At 44.6% G+C, this 19,968-nt stretch overlaps 1 protein-coding gene across 1 annotated transcript in view; it reads right to left on the bottom strand.

Annotated features, from left to right (window-relative positions):
* Positions 1-19,968, bottom strand: part of CCDC148 (coiled-coil domain containing 148) — a 185,407-nt gene that overhangs the window by 77,842 nt on the left and 87,597 nt on the right. The window contains exons 4-5 of the mRNA XM_066575998.1: positions 12,898-13,001; positions 6,809-6,891 (exon numbers count right to left, since the gene is read on the bottom strand). Of these exons, the coding sequence (XP_066432095.1) occupies positions 6,809-6,891; positions 12,898-13,001 (187 nt within the window). The remainder of the gene's footprint in view (positions 1-6,808; positions 6,892-12,897; positions 13,002-19,968) is intronic.

Below are 19,968 nucleotides of genomic sequence, written 5' to 3'. Positions count from 1 at the left end.
AATCAGTCTGACTAGCAACTGTATTACCCACCAAAGGTATCCACCAAGAATCTAGAGAAATCTAGTAGAGTGGCCATTGGGAGATACAGTATCTGATTTCTCTATGCTTCTTTTTCTACCTTTTCACCTTAATTGATTTTTGCTTGAGATGGTACCCATGAGGCAATACCATTTCTGGTAACTGATTTTCGCTGAAGGGGCCTCTCCTAAGTGTAGCAGCATTTTCGGTGTTAGGAATCCCTGTTAGGCCAAATACACATGGCTGGTCAGAAGCCCGCCAGCAGAATCCCGCACGGAATCCAGCCCTAATAGCGGCGGGTGACCCTGCATACCTGTCATCTTCCTTTCCAGCGTTCATGCAGACCTGTCTTCTTCTGGCTTCTCTATACTGGGGATAGTCTGCACGGCTCGCTGTCGGACATGTGCAGTACAGATTTTATTTTTTAAACTCCTGCTTTTTCTGCAGGCCGCGGGTCAAACGGCTTCCATTGACTTCAATGGAAGCCGTCCATTCGGGAACTGCAGTAAAATGGAGCATGCTGCGTTTTTTCATCCGCAAGTGGAAACCACAATTGGTTTCCCCTCATGTGCACGAAGAATCATTTTTCCATAGCATGCTATGGAGGGTTATTGCTGTGGAATCCAGAAGCGGAGTCTGCAGCAATAATCCACCTGTGTGCATTAGGCCTTATATGGAGATATCGGAGGGCAAGTCTATACCTGGGCTCCCCTCTCGTCAATGTTGTATCTTTAACTGGCCACTGATTGCCATATTGCTTCTGGTTTTAATCTAAGTCAATGAAAGTTATTTTTTAATGCTACTCTGTGAAAAAAAATTTTGAGCTAATTGGGATTTTTCTGCCTTCTGTGATTCTGTATAAAGATCAAAGACTTATCTAACAAAGAGTTTCACCAGTAGAACGTGGAGCAGACCAGAACTCAACCATGCAAAGGAATAACCGGAGAGCTCTAAAAGGAGAGGCCAGAATTTATACACTACAAAAATGACTGATTGGCCGCCTGGAAGAACTACCTCTGAGTGGACCAATCAAACCTCACACCAGTTGATGCATGTTCACTCGTTGGCGCCCAAAACATAATGACAGAGCACATGCGCTGATACAGTTGTCACGTGGGCTGGACTGATGTTGTGATGTCCTTCTGGACTCGCTTCTGTGTAATGATCACTGCACCGTGGCATTGTTGCGCCAGGCGTGCCACGACAGCACCCTAATGCTGCAGAGAAACAGTGCTAACCACTGAGCCTAACATCTAACATCGTGTAACATCTTTCATTATCCAAGCTCACTGAGCCAGGTTTCACATCTGTATTGGAACCTCCGGCTGGCTGAAAATACCGGAAGAAAAAGCACTGCATTAAGCTTAATCTTCCATCCAAAATCAGGGCATCTGGGCAGAAAGTGGGCAGATCTCATTATAGTCAATGGGGTCTAACCGATGCTGTTTGGTTCTGTCCAGAGACGGACCCGTTCAGCCGCTGGGATCCCCTTCCCTGCTCCCCGAACAAGAAAGCAGAATCCCCCAGCGCAGATGTGAAACTACACTTTGACACCTATTGATACATTAAATGAACAGACACAAAATATGCATTTCCTCAATTTACATTGCTTTCTTACACCGAGTACCTGATGTAATGCCTTATACATTAAGATACATCCCTCTCCACCATTCCTTAAATCCTTTTCCATTCGTCTTACTGATTCTTACCTTCCATTTTCTTTGGCTGCGTTTTTATAAACCTGGGCCCCATGCCAGCCTCTTATCTATCACTCCCACTCCTCCATGGTAGAACAGTGTGTGTCTTGTGTACACGTTCGGTTCCCACAGCTCCATGATATCTTCCTTCACATTATATATTACATGTAGACACTCTTTGTGTTGCACCATGTTGAATACATATATTGTATAATGGCCAATCATTCACAAATCTGTCCTTCCGTATTAAATTGTCTTTTGCGTAAGATTTAATTAAAAAAAGATAGAGGATTGCTATTTCTTAGTGATGACTTCTTGGCTTGTCTTAGCTATGTCTGCTCAATGTCCCTGGGGTCGGACTGCTGGCTAGTCTGACGTCTGCTCTGCATTCCCAGTTAGACATCTTCTAACTTCACCTGTTTAGCAACCATTGTTCGACACTTGTTGTTCTAGCTGCATCCAATCTGTGCTCCTGGCTGAAGTCTTGGCTTTGTTTCTTCCCTGCAGCTGGCCTCCATTTGTTACTTTAATTCACACACTGGTCATTTCACAATTAGATCTATCCTGTATGGAAATTAGACCCGTGACCCCGGAATGCTGCATAAAATCACATGACAAGTTTTCTGTGGACCAGTCTCAGTATGAATCCATATTAGCACAGGAAAATGTAGCTATCTGAGCGACTTTGCACAAGGTCAACTATGAACGAATCATCAGCAAAAGGGGTCAGAGGAGGATGTCAAGGATCATTCTGAAGTACAGGCAGTGCACACTTAAGCAAATTGTCACTGAATGCACGTTTCTGCTGTCCAATCAGAAGACTGCTACAGTTGCCAATCATTGCTGTAGTCCACACCGTCATTCTGTGTATCCTCAATCATCTGAATGCAGAAATATCTATGTGTCGCTGCTCACATGTACTTACCATGGAGAAGAGGAGTGGCACATGTCAGGAACGGACAAGTACTAGAGGTGCACTGTATAGTCATGTCTGGTTCCCCTTTGTAATACAACAAAAACTAGGGGTGCACTGTGTAGCCATGTCTGGGTCCTCTATATATTAGGACAAGTACTAAGGGTGTACTGTGTAGTCATGTCTTGGCCCCCTATATATTAAGACAAGTACTAAGAGTGCACTGTGTAGTCATATCTGGGTCCCTATATCTTAAGACAAGTACTAAGGGTGCACTGTGTAGCCATGTCCGGTCCCTATATATTAGGACAAGTACTAAGGGTGCTCTCTGTAGTCATGTCTGAGTCCTTATATATTAGGACAAGTACTAAGGGTGCCCTGTATAGCCATGTCTGGTCCCTATATATTAGGACAAGTGCTAAGGGTGCACTGTGTAGCCATGTCTGGTCCCTATATATTAGGACAAGTACTAAGGGTGCACTGTGTAGCCATGTCTGGGTCCCCTATATATTAGGACAAGTACTAAGGGTGCTCTCTGTAGTCATGTCTGAGTCCTTATATATTAGGACAAGTACTAAGGGTGCACTGTGTAGCAATGTCTGGGTCTCCTATATATTAGGACAAGTACTAAGGGTGCACTGTGTAGCCATGTCTGGTCCCTATATATTAGGACAAGTACTAAGGGTGCTCTGTATAGTCATGTCTGGGTCCCCTATATATTAGGACAAGTACTAAGGGTGCACTGTGTAGTCATGCCTGGGTCCCTATTTATTAGGACAAGCACTAAGGGTGCACTGTGTAGGCTTGTCTGGGTCCCCTATTTATTAGAACAAGTACTAAGGGTGCCCTGTGTAGTCATGTCTGGGTCCCCTATGTATTAGGACAAATACTAAGGATGCACTGTGTAACCATGTCTGGTCCCTATATATTAGGACAAGTGCTAAGGGTGCACTGCTTAGTCATGTGTGGGTTCCTACATATTAGGACAAGTACTAAGGATGCACTGTGTAGCCACACCTGGGTCCCTATATATTAGAACAAGTACTAAGGATGCACTGCGTAGTTATATCTGGGTACCTATATGTTAGGACAAGTACTAAGGGTGCACTGTGTAACCCTGTCTGGGTCCCCTATATATTAAGACAAGTACGAAGGGTAAAATGTGTAACCATGTCTGGTCCCTATATATTAGGACAAGTACTAAGGGTGCCTTGTGTAGTCAAGTCTGGGTCCCTATTAGAGATGAGCAAGCACGCTTGGATAAGTCAGTTACTCGAGCGAGCCTCTCTCTTCTCGAGTAACTGCACTCTTGTCCGAGCATGCTCGGGGGGGGGGGGGGCGTCGGGGGGTAGCGGTGGGGGGAGAGAGAGAGTTCTCTCTCCCCCGCTACTTCCCGCTCTTCCCCACCGCCCCCCGAGTACGCTCGGACAAGAATGCAGTTACTGGAGAAGAGAGAGGCTCGCTTGAGTAACTGACTTATCCAAGCGTTCTTGCTCATCTCTATTCCCTATATATTAAGACAAGTACTAAGTATGCACTGTGTAGCCATGTCTCGGTACCTATATATTAGGACAAGTACTTAAGTTGTACTCTGTAGTCATGTCTGGGTCTCCTATATATTAGGACAAGTACTACGTGTGCTCTGTGTAGTTATGTCTGGGTCCCTATATATTAGGAGAATAAAGCCTCTTGACCTGTTTGGCACTCCAGAAATGAGTATATGAGTTAGAGGCATCGTATATACATGAAGCTAACCCATTGCAGTTTATAAGATTTATGAAATGCCAGGCTGTTACCTCAACTTCCATCATCTATAATGGGGAGAGCCACATGCATTGTGTCCACTTTCTGGAGTGCTGACTGGGTGAGGGTGTCACCCGTTCTGTTGGGAGTCCTGGAAATGGGACTTACTTCAATTTATTATGGCATATGCTTAGGATACTTATGATATACCATACATGTCTCAGATGGGAATACCCTTGGGGCCCCTGGAAGTGGTTCAGTATGGCAATGTAGCCCTTAGGGCTCCGATACACTTGCGTTTGCGTTTTTTGTTAACGCGATTGTCAATGGGACTTTCTAATGTTAAAAACGCAACGCACTAATGCACCAAAAACGCAAGTTGCATTACGTTGTGTTGCGTTTTTAACATTAGAAAGTCCCATTGACAATCGCGTTAACAAAAAACACAAACGCAAGTGTGTGGGAGCCCTTAGGCCAGCAGTGACAGGGGATTCCTTCATACCTGCAGGGAGTCCCCTTTTTACTGAACACCCTGCCGCTTCTGTCACAGTGTTCAGTGGTGAGGGGACTCCCCGCAGGGATAGGGAATCCCCTGCGTTATCTGTCACAGCAGCAGCAGAGGATCACTATATTCTTCCATTGCTTTCAATGGTAAAAGAAACAATGGGCAATATTGCAAAAATAATGGACAAGCTGCGATTTTGTTTTCACGCAGCATCGCAAGCATTAAAACATCGCAAATGTGAAGTGAGCCATTGAAAACCATTTGCTTCATCATTTTGCGATTTTTCGCAGCGCTGGGAAATCGCACATGAGCGGTGTGAAGGCGCCCTCAGGAAAACGTCCCACCTGCAGAGCACTTGTGGAGGATATGAATAGCTAATAATATAATATTAATGCCAGGAATTAATAGCTGCATCTCACAAAGACACGGCTGCACAGAGTTAACAAGGTGCAATGCCAGCCTGCTCCCTGGACCGTATGTAGATCTGTCAGCAGTTCTGCATGTGCAAAACTGCTGACCGTTTCCTTTTAAGCTCCACTAGTACTAAGAAATATCTCTTCCATGAGGATAGGAATTGCTAAACTCTCATCCCCAGGGCTGGCGCTGGAAATGCAGCTGATTTGCTACACAGAAGTTCACAGCATTTAAGCTACGCCTGAACATACCCTAAGGGACGTCGAGTGTCAAGTATGGAATTCATATACAGTATATACCCCCCCCCCCCCCCCCCCCCGCCCGCTGTGTGCCTGCAAACTGGCTGTATACACCATAGAAGACTAGTGACCCATGTACATGATGTAGCATGTAGTCCTCCCGATGGCTTATCATATAGTGGAGTAATTCCTATACCTACACATTTGTACTCAATATCCTTTCTGCTACTCATTCATTATGTTATGGAGGTCATCCAAGGTCACAGATCGGCTTTGACAGTTTCACAAAGTGGGCCACAAAATCGGACGTGTTTGTCCTAATTTAAAATAAATTGAGTATTTTTGAAAAAAGGGGAGAGGATGGCTGTCCTGCAGTTTAAGCATTAGTAAATATAAAATTACACAGTATATATATATATATATATATATATATATATATATATATATATATATATATATATATATATATATATATATATGTGTGTGTGTAGGCGGTTTCAGGCAGACATAGGCACAACCATGCTTGTCAGTACGGAGCGTAATTGCGCATTAAAGAGGGAAATTTTTCCCCCTTTGCCGGCCGTTCAAACCAATGCGATAGTGCAGGAGTTTGAAAAAGAACGCGGGAAGATAGGTTCTGCCCTATCTTTTTCAGCCGTACACTTAAAAGGCGAGAAAAGAGCTAGTGAAAACGAAACCACTGAAATCCATTGAAATCAGTGGTGTCATTTTGATTATCAATGCTGCATAAGGGGAGAAAATCACATTTGTCTGAAACTGCCCTAACACGGTAGATATGTGACGTCGGCTTTAGACCCTCCGCACACTAGCATTTGTTTTTGTCCTCATGGAGATTGATAAAAAACGGACTCCACAAGGACCATATACGTTCCCAGAGCTTTTTTCATGCAGACATCAACTCCGTGAAAAACACATTGCATGCGCTGCTCTGATCTGGTTCACGGACGAGATTCACCCATTAAAATTAATGGGGATTAAAAAAAAGGAAAGCGCTAGGATGCCATCCGCGTAAAAACCTTGCGCTGTCCTTTTTTTCTTAAGAAATGCAGAAAAAAAAGAATTTCAAGTGTTTCAGGTTTTTTTTGCGGATGTGAAAAACAAATGGTATACGGAAGTAGAAAAATGCATACAAGGCCGGCACACGGATCACACATGGAACTGTACATGGATGGAAAACGTCTGTGATTTGCAGCTATAACACGGATTGTGCAGCTAGCCTAAGTATAGAAATATATGATAAAGCTGCGCAATACTTACCAAAATCTGCCATCTCCGCTAAGAACTGACTTGTTTTGGTTTTCTCCTCCAGGAACGCTTGTAATTGTAACTCTGCTTTATCTCTGTAACAACATGAGAGAGAAAAAGATCTCAAAATATATCCATTCATTCATTAGTTGCACCCTGCTTAGGGCTTCTGCGGACGGTCGTGATTTTGTACTGTTTGATGGGATGAAACGTAGCCATTGATTTCAATTGTTTTATTTTCACTAGCGGTTTTCTCGCACCTTAATAGTACGCGCGGGAAAGATAGGGCAGGACATATCTCCCCGCTGTTTTTTTTCAAACTCATATGCTATGGCGCTGAGTTTGAAGGGCATGAAAAAGAAAGAAAAAACCTGTTAAGGCGCAACTACACTCCGTAGCGGTCAGCATAGTTGCACATACGAGGGGCTGCTGATAAGTCTTTGGCTTTGTGTTCTTTTTTTGTTTCTATGGTAATGAATGTTATATCACATGAAAGCCTTATGTGTCTAATATATGTTTTCAAAATTTTGTGTTTGTAGCTTATGGCAACAGTGATCTAGGCACGCGGGAAAACAAAATGGCGGAGTCTAAGGTGATATTCACAGCAAATGAGAGCAGAGGAGTGATAAAATACTTGTTTCTGCAAGGAAAGTCCACAAAGGATATTCATGATGATATGTCGCAGACATTGGGGGATCAACGCCCTTCATATTCTACAGTTAAGAACTGGGTTGCCAAATTTAAAATGGACCACTTCAGCACCAATGATGAGGAACGTTCTGGACAACCGAGAGAGGTTGTTGTTCCGGAGATCGCCAATGCTGCGCACAACCTCATACTGGAGAATCGGCCAATTTCAGCTAAAGGAATAGCAGACATCATAGGAATTTCTGGTGAACGTGTTTGTGTCATTATCCATGAACATTTGAACATGAAGGAGCTATCTGCAAAGTGGGTCCCTAAATGTTTGACAACAGATCAGAAAAGCATGCGAGTGAAAACTTCCCGATCCATTTGTCAGCGTTTCCGGACTGATAAGAACTTCCTGGATCGACTGGTCACTATGGATGAGACCTGGATTCATTTGTATGACCCTGAAATCAAGGAGCAGTCAAAAGAGTGAAGGCACAGTGGTTCTCCTCACCCAAAGAAGTTCAGCCACTAAGGTGATGGCGTCTGTGTTCTGGGATAAGGAGGGCGTGCTGCTAGTGGACGACCTTCAAAATGGTTCCACCATCAATGCAAGGTATTACATTGAAGTTTTGGACCGGTTGAAGGCAGCTCTGAAGGCCAAAAGGTGCGGCAAGCTGTCCAAAGGAATCTTGTTCCAGCAAGACAATGCCTCCGCTCAAACTGCACAAGCGACCACGGCAAAACTGGTGGAGCTAGGCTTCCAGCTGGTTGACCACCCACCTTATTCACCAGATCTAGCTCCCTCCGACTATCATCTGTTTCCAAACCTGAAGAAACACCTCAAGGGTACCAAATTTCACACCATTTCTGATGCCATGGCTGCTACGGATGACCGGTTTGAGGCACAACTAAAATCCTTCTTTTTGCAAGGCTTACAGAACTTGGAATACCGATGTAAGAAGTGTGTTGACATCAGTGGAGAGTATGTGGAATAAACGTAAAGTTTCATCTTCCTATCTCATTTCTTTCTGGGTAAAGCCAAAGACTTATCAGCAGCCCCTCGTACATCCATGTATTTTTGCCCTAAGGCTTCACTTACATAGGCGTATTGTCACTGCGTAGTACATGCCTATTTTTCGTGTGTCTAAGGGCTCTTTCACGCAACCATATGCGTTATTATGGTCACCCGTAAAATTACATAAATGAAAAATAGGCGCAATCAAGTCCCGATCTTTACCCGCATATTTTCTGCTGTACAAACGGACGGTTGCAGCGTATGAGCAAAAAACTACGCTGCGGTGCGGAAACCCCTTGATTGGCAGAAATCCTCAGAATGACTGCTAATGCTTAAATAGCGCCGGCTGTCAACTTTTCCCAGCGTTGGACGCGGCTAAACTCCCTCCTCTTCCCTTTTTTTCCGCTCCCATAGGAGTCTATGGGAGCCTCCAGCATATCTCAGCCAGGGATAGGGCAAGACCTTTCTTTGGACGCAGTGTATAAAATCAGCAACCACAAACGGCTGCTGATGTTCTATTTTTGACAGCGCGATTTTTTTTAATGCAACGAAAAATCGCTCATCTGCATGAATACATTGGAATCCAATGCTTCAGATGGTCATGATTTTTGCTCGATTTTTGGCTGCAGCTAAATAGCGGCGTTCATACGGTTGTGTGAATAAGGTCTTAGTTGGAGGAAGGTAATGCAGTAGTAGAGTTTCATGCCAGCAATGGAACAGCCAAGGAGAATTAGTTCACGACCATGTCAGGTTAATGAGACAGTCCCTAAGATAGTGCATAACTATGGGAAATGTGCGCCAACCTCTGTGGGACATGTAATAGTGAACATGCTGGTTGTCAGCCACCTTTCCCCAGACGTAACTGAATGTTTATATTATCCCTTTTTGTTAAAAGGGTCTCTTGGAGAAGAAATGATGACAAGATATTGCTATGCTTCCCCCAAAAGGGATAATTGGCTTTTGCTCTTGTTTTTTTTTTTGCCTTCCTCTGGATCAACAACATAGGAGGATAAACAGGCTGGACTAGATGGACATTGTCTTCATTCGGCCTTACAAACTATGTTACTATGTTACTAAAGGCCCAAGGCATATGGGCATATTTGCACTGCAGGATCCGGAGCAGGCTTTCGCTTTCAGAGCCTGGAGCAAATACTGCCCATAAACAATGTTATGCAAAACGCATTTTCATGCCTACGAGCAGAAAACAACTGCGATTTTCGGCTTGCAGGGGGAAAATGACAGCATGTCCTATTCTAATGCGAGCCTCGCACGGACGGCTTCCATTGCAGTCAATGGTAGCCGTCCGTCCTGCAGCGATTCGCCGCGGATCTGCGCCATTGCCAGCTTGTCATCTTTGCACTGCACATGTGCATATCCACAGCACAAAGAAGAAGACAACTGACAGGCATGCGGTGGTCGAGGCCAAGGCACAGGGGGCGCATTATTGGGACGTAAGAAGCTGGATGTTCGTACTGATGAATTGTCCCCCACCGGGCCATTCTAACTAGACTGTTAGGAGGTGTTGGGACCAGTGGATGTGTGAGGGCACACAAGGTGACCGGGCTCAGAACACCCATCTAGAGAAAGGTGGCACCCTCGTTACAGACCCCTGTGTCTGTCGGTATCATTTTCCAGCATTTGGCTGAAGGACATTCGGTCTTATGCCCTCCATTATGTCTACTGCATTTGACACGCACCCACTGTAATGCAGTGGTGCTGTGAATAATGAAACTGGACACTACGGAGTGGAACTGGGTTGTCTTTAGTGACCGATCCAGGTTAATTTGGGCACTGATGAGGGCCATGTTGGTGAGCACCTCAATCCTGCTTTTGCTGCGGAGCAGCACACTGCCCCCACTGCTAGTGTTATGGTCTAGGGGCATACGACAGTCGGTCACCCCTAGTAGTGCTATGAGGCAGCTCAGCGATATGTTCAGGACATCCTACAACCACATGTGTTCCTCTCATGGCGACTTCCAAGAGTAAGCTGGATAATGCTCAGCCGTAAACACAATGGGGTGACAGGAATGTCCCCACAACATTGTCAAACTTCTGTGGTTGCCCTGTCATATATCACCAATAGAACATGTATGGAGCCATCTAGAAGTGGAAAGTATGGACAGTCTATGAGTTTGCATGATCTAGAGCAGTGTTTCCCAACTCCAGTCCTCAAGGACGCCAACAGGTCATATGTTCAGGATATCCTAGAGTAAGAACACCTGTGGCAATGTCTGAGGCCCTGACAATAATTACATCACCTGTGCAATACTGAGTAAATCCTGAAAACAACCCATTGTGATGCCTTGAGGACAAGGGAACACACTGATCTAGAGGCTCAGTTATAGCAAATGTGGAGCGATATGCCGCAGGATACCATACGGAACCTGTATGCCTCCATACTCGGCCATATCACATCTTGTATCCAAGCAACTTCAGTTGAGGATCACTTGCACACATCTATGTGGTTTTGGGAACAGATGAGTGTTAAGTGGGAGGGTAAAATGTTCAAGAAAGGTGAGAGCCAATCAGCGTTCAGTGGGAGACGCAGAGAAAACAAGCGCACATCTCCTTGCAAAGTTGTTGGCTAGTCGTTGAAAGCCAAGGATTACCTTTTTACGCCAGATGACAATTAATCAACCACTGACTATTTTTAGGTGAGCTGAAATAAATTAACTAGTGACTAGGGACCATGTTCACACAGAACTGTTGCTTACATTTGCTCTAGCGAGTGACTAATTTGGCAATAGCTCTCCTGTATAAGGTCTCCCAAAGGCCTTATTCACACGAATGTATATAAGCAGCTTTTTAGCCCCGTCAAAAAATAACCCAAAAATTGCGACCATCTGAAGCATTGGATTCCAATGTATTCATTCAGATGAACGATTTTTGAGCGCCGGGAAAAATAGCTTTTATACGCCACGTCAAAAGATTGGTGCTGCACTATCTTTTGCCGAGATACGCAGGAAGCTCCCATAGACTTCTATGGAAATGGGAAAAAAGGGGAGTTATTTGGCGTACAACGCTGGGAAAAGAAGACAGCTGACTGTATTTAAGCATTAATAGTCACTCCAAGGATTTCTGCAGATCGATGGATTTCCGCCTTGCAGCATATTTCTTTGCTGATATGCAGCTGCCTCCCATGTAAACGCCAGAAAAAACGCAGCTAAAGTTTGGGACTAAATCGCGGAAATTCTTCATTCATGCGATTTTTTTTTAGGCGCCAACGGAAAAAAAACATATGGTCGTGTGAAAGAGCTCTGAGTTATCTATAAAAGAATAAGCCTTATAGGTGGTCACGTTAAAGAAAAAAAGGAACATTAAACCTAGAAATGAATAATAAAAGGCAACAGGAAATAATCTTGTGCACACAGCTTCACAGTCTGTTGGATTTTCTGCATTTTTCTGAAATTAACAGTGATATTAGAAATCCTGCAAATGGGAAAATAATACCTCCACAGCTGTTTCAGGGTGATTGTCCCTCATCAGTGTGCAGCAGGTTTCTGGCTTGGCTCGTGAGAGGCCTATTAATTTGGGTCAGGAAGGCTATAATTTCTCCTTAGGGAGAGCACCTAGAAGGTGTGAGGAGACTTATAAAGCCATCCATGCTCCTCTGGGAAATATGCAAATAGAAAGCTGGAACAATATCTCTACAGCGCCACCTATTGGAAGGCAGCATTTAAAAGTCTGACATTGACTTGAAGGAATATTGTTTTCCAATAAGTGGTGCTGTAGAGGTATTGTTCTATCTTCCCATTTCGCAGAGGAGTATGGATGGCCCTATAAGTCTCCTCACACCTTCTAGTTTCTCTCCTTAAGGAGAACCAATACTCTTCCTCACCCACTTAGAAATCCTGACAACACAGGGATTAATCTGCTGCTAATCTGTTCCATTTTTTGCTAGGGAATGGCCGTGAAAGTGGGGATTAGGCAAGAGGACGGGCTCAATACTCTTTTTGCCCGATTATAGACAGGGGAGAGGGGAGAGGCTCCTGCTGCAGCCAACTGACTGCCACTCAAAGGACAGGAAGGAGAAAGAGGGGAACATGGCTAATTTCCTGGGACATTAAGAAAATATGTCATTATACAGTATATAGTTTTAATTGCATAATGAGACAAAATAGGATCAAAAGGAAAAGAGTTGATGCTGGTATATTTTTAAAAATGCCTCTGTGCTTTTTCTATGTTTGGTGGTCCATTACAACACTGCAATGGTCCCCTCTGCTGAGAAACTATATGTATGTATGGGATGGAAATATATATGAATGGAAATATGCTGGTGTGAAAAAGCTTTTATGAAAGTTCTCCCGTATGCACGAGAATGGTATTGGCTATATAGAATGCACAATAACATCTCATATGACCGAAACGAGCCAGAGAACTGGAAAACAGAAACAGAATAAATAACATATCCAGTGGCCGGTCGCGCTCTAATTATAGGTTTCCGCTTTCTTACCTACTTTCGCTCAGTCGCTTGTTCTCTCTCCACCACACCTGTGAGTGCTGCTTCAATAACATTTGCTCTTTTGTCATTTTAGATGCATGCAGAATTTTCTTAACCTGTTTGAAAAAAAAATGGTAAAAGAAAAAGGAAAAAAAAAATAGTAAAAAATGTAAACTAACTGGCAAGTCCTTAGACGTAAACAGCTCTGTGGCAGTGAAGTGGTTAACCTGAGAGCTCCAAGCACCACTGATGGGAACAAGGTGTGTGTTCGATTGTGTAAGCACCTGCGCTGATTTGATTATAATTAGACAATAGAGCCTTTCATAATGATCGTTAGACGGACGTATTGCTTGTAGGAACAAAGGGACGACACAAGAGCTACAACGACTATTAATGGGAGATAAAAGCAGAAAACATTATATTGTGTTTGTTAGAACATTGGATTGTATTTGTAATTCTTGGAAGGAGTTTGACTTAAGAAGATCAAAACAGATGCAGATAAGTTTATATAAGCCTCTAAATATTTAGCTGAGCAAAACATGTGTGCGGTACTGAAAGGGAAGCTGTCATCGGCTCCAAGCACCATAGACTAGGTGCGGGTCAGGGTGGGCAACTAGCTTTGGAAAGGTCCACTTACCTGCTGAATCTGATGTCAGGTGAAGGTCCAGCAAACCCAATGGGGGTTAAAACAAAACACGCAATAATATTTACATCTGAAATACAGTATGATTGGTGTTTTTTCTTACTACTTTTTCACTATAGAACACTTAACTCGCCATATTCTGTGAGCCATCACAGTTTTATTTTCCCATCAACGGAGCGGAGGGAGGGCTTATTTTTTTAGCATAATGAGTTGATTTTTCATTTTTACCATTTTGGGGTACATAACGGTTTTTTGAATGCTTAAGACCCAGGATTTAAACTCTACAAAGTGATAGTGATTAGAGTGCAGTTACCTCCAGTGATCACAGGTGATGTCTTCTCTGATTTGATGTCCGTTTGTTGTACTTCTCTAGCTGCACCCAGACTTCTCTAGCTACCACACATCTCTGCACACTCTTCCCATCCTGACACTACCCCCAATGCCCTTCTCAGTAGCTCCCTTGTAGTAATTAGTGTCCTCTCTTACTTATACTATCCCCTTTTGAGGCCCTTCTCAGTTATACTACCCCCTGTGGCCCTTCTTAGCTGTACTACCCTATGCAGCCCCTTTTAAAATGACACCTTGTGGCCCTTCTTAGTTGTAGTGACCCCCTGTGGTCCCTTTGATTGTAGTGCCCTCCTTCGCCACCTCTTTCATCATTCAGTCCCATGTGAAACCACACTCTCTCTCCATTCATCTCCTCCATCATATAGTCCCATGCAAAGAAAGATCACTTTCCTTCTTTCAAACCTAACATACAGTCCCATGTAAATACCACACACTCCTCCCATTGTTTCCTCTTACTGTCCCATGTAAAAATTGTCAACACTTCATTTACCTTCTGCCTCTCAACATACCCCTCCAACATACATTCCCATCAAACATACCTCTCCTCCTCCTTTCAGAAGATCTAATGTACATTTCCATGTAAATGCATCTCTTATCTTCTCTTCTGCTCCATCCAACATACAGTCCCATATAAAATCCTTCCTCGCCTCCTTTCACCAGCACAAACATGTAGATGGGCTCTGTGCCGCCTCCTGCCATGAGCCGCAATGTAGCTTTGCTCCTCCAACACCCATGGCTCCTGTTTTCAAGATGACTGCGAGTCCAGAGCCGGGGGAGCACGAGCACCGGGTCCCGTTGATATGATGACATTGATAGGAGTTAGTGGAGGGGAACTGGTTGGGAAAGCAGGGGTCCAGACAGCTGATGGTCAAGGTCTGCATTTGGAATCCAATCTACCTGTTGAGTACCTATGGTGTAGGTGATATGGAGTCCTAGAACCTCTTTTCATGCTTACCTGGTCACCCGTTCCTGCTGCGTCACCTGGCAAAGTCAGTGCGCACAATAAGCGTGACTCTTTTCAGAAGGCTGTGTGTGCGCGCTCTCATAGAGATGAATGGGAGAGCAAACGCATGCCTTCTGAAGAGTCACGCTTGCTGTGCATGTGCTGACTTCTCTGGGGGACACCGCAGGGGGGTCCTGGTGAGGATGAGACATAGCTCCTCAAATTCTACATGGCCTAAAGTATAAGCTGATGGTGCTCCTAGTGCATGGCAGGTTCCCTATAAAGAGGAGCAGCCTGCTTTTCTGAGACTGTATGGATGTTTCCTTAGCTACCAGCATGAAATAACATTTCTTGGGCATACACTCTTAGGGCTTAGTCAGACGGGCGTTTTTTGCCGCGATTTGCGCATGCGTCCGGCGATTTTTTAAAACCATTGCTTCGCAATGGTATCGAACACATGAGCGCTTTTTATGCGCTCGTCCGAAAAATTATAGAACAAAAAAAATCGCAGATCGCACCTATCTGCGATCTGCGATTCCTGTTCGCTTCTGTATATGCGCTCAATGGGGCCGGCGGCAGCAGCGCCGACCCCATTGAGAACATATAGAAGACAAATCATTCTTCTCTGCCACAGCTGTAACAGCTGTGGCAGAGAAGAACGATGTTTGCCCATTGAATTCAATGGAGCGGCAATACAGCCGCTCCATTGAAAGCAATGGGCTGCCGGCGTGCGCGGGGTTAATTGTCGGGAAGGGGTTAAATATATAAACCCTTCCCTGCAATTCATGCTAAAATGTGTTAAAATAAAAAAAAATTGTATACTCACCTTTCTGCTGCAGCCGGAGTCCAGCCGCGGCCGCTGTCAGTTCTCCTGAACTGCTTCTCGGCACTATTCAGCCGGCGGGGCTTTAAAATCCCCGCCTGCTGAATGATCTGCTCTGATTGGTCACACCCTGACCAATCAGAGGCCGGTTTCACTCACACACCCATTCATGAATTCATGAATGGGTGAGTGACTGCTGCCTCTCAGCGCTGAGCCAATCAGGGGCAGGTCTGACTCACATCCATTCATGAATTCATGAATGGGTGTGAGTGAGGCATGCCTCTGATTGGCTCAGCGCTGAGCCAATCAGGGGGCAGGTCTGACTCACACCCCCTTCACACCCACTGCAGGACGGCTGCCCGGAGCTGCAGGCAGAAGGTGAGAATGCAATTTTTTTTTATTTTAACACATTTTAGGATGGATTGCATGTAAGGGCTTATATATTTAAGCCCTTACCGACAATTCATCCCGGGCTCGCCCGCAGCGCATTGCTTTCAATGGAGACGGCTGTATTGCAGTCTCCATTGAATGCAATGCGCTGGACAGCTCCGGCCCGTTTCTAATGAAACGCGGCTAGGAGCAGATTTTCGGGCGATTTGCGGGCGACTTGCGCGCACCGGTCACGCGATTTGCGGATGTGCATCCGTCATGCGATCCGCAAATCGCGGCAAAAAACGCCCGTCTGACTAAGGCCTTAGGCCTCATTCACACAACCATATATACACCGCTATTCAGTTGCGTTCATAAAGTTGCCCAAAAATAGCGACCGTGTGAAGCATTGGATTCAGATGTAAAAAAAAATTCACATTGGGAAAAATAGTACATCATCGACCGTTACCAGTCGCCGATTTTATATGGTACGTCAAAAGATCGTAGGTCAATAGGACTAGTGTTAAAAAAGGATCGCACAAAAATCGCAGGTTCGTGCTTCGCGATGCGATAAAAAGGAGGCTTCATAGGGAAACATAGGAGATTTAAAAAAAAAAAAAGCAAGACGCAGAAAGTAGGACATGACGCAATTTTTTCATGCAGCATCGCATGGGTGAAAACATCACAGATGAGAATGAAACTATTGCAAAGCATGGGTTGCATAATTCTGCGCTTTCACTCATACTCAGATTGCGCAATTTTATCGCAAGTGTGAAGGCTCCCTAAGGGGAGAATATCTCTGCTCGGTACTTCAGAGCTGTTCGGACCGCCATATGGTGCACGCTGATTGCTTACAGCTACGTAGCACAGAGTCAAAGCGCTTCTGTGCGCCTCCGTACAGCCTACACGCTGCCATATGCACGAGCCTTTCATATAAAGGTGAAATCTGGCGTTTATTCCTGTTTGCTAACAGCTTTCCTCACATATTTCCTTGAAATAATGAGACTGTTTATATCCAGCCTACATCCGCTAAAGTGATATTGTTGGATGTGTAATTAATCAGTGCGAACCGTGCACGCCATCAATAATCCAGCCGTATGCTCGCTAAGCACAGTGCTTAGGGTTCTTCCACTGCCTATATCCTTTATCTGTCAGATACAATTAAGCAGCCAAGAAGCGACTCCTACTATTGGCAGCACTTCTATATTTCAATCTCATAAGCAGAAGGGAAGGAATGAAGATTGTGATCTCCCCACGTTTGCATTTACTGGGATTAGACGTGCGGCGAGGACAAAGTCATTCCAACAAAGAGATCCTGAGATTTGTGCCTTTGCGATCGGCGCCGGAGTGGGAATCATTTGGCTCTGAATAGCTCCCAAGTGTCCTCATTTTGTAATCGGATTCTCACATCAACTTCTCTATTATATGTGACAGAATTTTAAGAAAAGGATTCTTAGACACCTCCGTCCTGTTCTGCTATTCAGTAGTAATACTGTTGCAGAGTCTGAGGAGCGGGCCCACACCCGAGGAGACAGTGGGGTAGAGAGAGGCCTTGTCATGGGGCTCTGCCATCTCCTCCCACTAAGGGTAGCTCGGGAACCGACCACGGTGCTGCTGGGGGAGATCACAGGGGTAGTAACCAGGGGCTACCTTAAGTTCAGTTGTCACTCGTGACGCCACCGTTCTGTCCTCTGCAGCGGATCTTCCAGATAAAATAAAGCAGTCCACACACACGGCAACTTTCTGAGCAAGAACTGCGAAGGTTGGGTTCTGTCCGTTTACTGCAAAACTCTTCAGCGTCATTCTGAACTTGGTACAAATATAACAAGCCAAAGTAGTGCAACAGGGAGGATTCTCTGGGTATTTGGACAATCCACAGTCCAAGTTATCTGTGTGATTCCCACATTCCCAGCAAACTCTCTCTCTCTCTCTACCAGTCAACACTCACTCTGCTGTTTCTTCGTCCTTTCGCTATGGAGCGGTTCCTTTCTCTCCCAGCGCTCACTAGAAGCGTCGAGGATTCCGGGGATAGTTAGGCCCAAGTTAGGCCCAGGCTGAGTAGCAGGCCATCGCTCGACCTCCTCCAAGCCCCAAAAACAGACCAACTAGTCTGGTGTGTGGCTGTCAGGTGCTCCTAGACTCCTCGCTTCTCTTAGACTCCCAGACCGACTCGCATTGCATTCTTGCAAACATATATACAGTCAAACCTCTGGAATGTTGATAATCTGTGCGAAAGCAATCGGCTAAACTTGAAACCAATGAAACTCGAGGCAATTTTTTTCCATAGGAATCAATGTAAATCCAATTAATTCGTTCTAGACATTCCAGAAAATGCACCAAACCACATTTTTGTACAGTATTTAGAGCTATTTTTTCAGCGCAGTGCTAAACGATGTGCAACACTCCCATTCATCTCAATTAGGCTGTTCACACAAGCATTCTCAGCCCTGCATCGTGCATTGAAATTAATAGACAGCGGTTTTACCACTGCTGAAAATGCGGCACAACTTAGTGCCGCTTTTTGGCAGCATTAACCGCACACTTATTTTCATGGGGGGAGGGCTTGAAATATAGGCCCTACCCTGAAAATCAGCCCTACCTACACTAGATGGGGAAAAAAAAGCAATTCTCACCTTTTAGGTGCCATCAAGGTCCTGGCCACTAGTCTCTGGTGCTGCTCCAGGCTTTCCTTGAGCTGACAGATCATCTATTGCAGGAAGCGAGGTTTGGGGAAAAAAAAGCAATTCTCACCTTTTAGGTGCCATCAAGGTCCTGGCCACTAGTCTCTGGTGCTGCTCCAGGCTTTCCTTGAGCTGACAGATCATCTATTGCAGGAAGCGAGGTTTGAGAACCCCGCCTCCAGCAATAGATTGTTGTGATTGGGCATCAAGCCAGCGCTGAGAACCAATCACCGCCATTCATTGACTGGCTCAGCCAATCAGACCTTGCCGGCTCTGATTGGGTGAGCCAGTCAATAAATGTCTGTGATCGGACAGCGAGGTCACGTGTGTCGGCGGACGCTAGTGGAACTAGAAGCAGGCGACAAAAGTAGAGGTGGAATTCTGTATTGAAGAATCGAAAAAAATCGAACCCGGCGAAAGAAGAAGGCAACGAAAGTAGAGGTATTACTGTATATCAAACATAGTCACATGACACACAAAACGTTAAATTTTTTTTAGACAGGACACCACATACCAGACATTAACCCATGCAGTCCTGTAACCATGCAATACACATTCATCAAATGCACTCCAGAATTAAGACACTGACAATACAATGGAACAAGACAGACATAAAACATTATGGAGGGACCCCATTAACTCTGGGCCACTACACTGTGTATGATAATAATGCTGATTCATCACATAAAACGCAACAGACAAAAAACATTAGGTAAAATATTTAAGACTAATGAAAATAGATGTCCACTTGTAAGTCATTGATGGCCTATCTGCAGATTAGGCTATTGGAAGGAGTCCGCCCTCAGAACCTGATCAGCTGTTCAATGGGTTAGTGTACTTGTGCACTGAGGTGATACTAACCACATAAAAATGCATTGTTCTAGCACATATTTTGATCAAAGCATATGGGCCCATACACTACGTCCATGTGAACCCTATTGGATGGGCACACAGATTGAACAGCCTTGCATTTTTATGCGGTTAGTATAAACAATTGTGTAATTTTATTTGGATATTAAATGTGTATGAGTGCTGAAGCACGTGGCTCTCTTACTGTATTTGTGGCAGCCATGGCTTACATACACCTTCACATTTAATTTATTTGTTAGAAGTATCAGCTTTAGTTTTTTTGCATACATTGTGTTGATGGGGAAGTGGGTGCACTCACTGTTGTCTTGCACTCCATTTTCCCATCAGTCACAAGTGGTTTGATGAAAGTATATAGCCAGGTATCCATCCTTCCCTAAGTGTATATATATATATATATATATATATA

This window comes from Eleutherodactylus coqui, chromosome 8, assembly GCF_035609145.1.
Source record: "Eleutherodactylus coqui strain aEleCoq1 chromosome 8, aEleCoq1.hap1, whole genome shotgun sequence".
Classification (NCBI taxonomy): domain Eukaryota; kingdom Metazoa; phylum Chordata; class Amphibia; order Anura; family Eleutherodactylidae; genus Eleutherodactylus; species Eleutherodactylus coqui.
The sequence above is the reverse complement of the archived record's forward strand: the minus strand, read 5'-3'. Positions and strand labels throughout refer to the sequence as shown.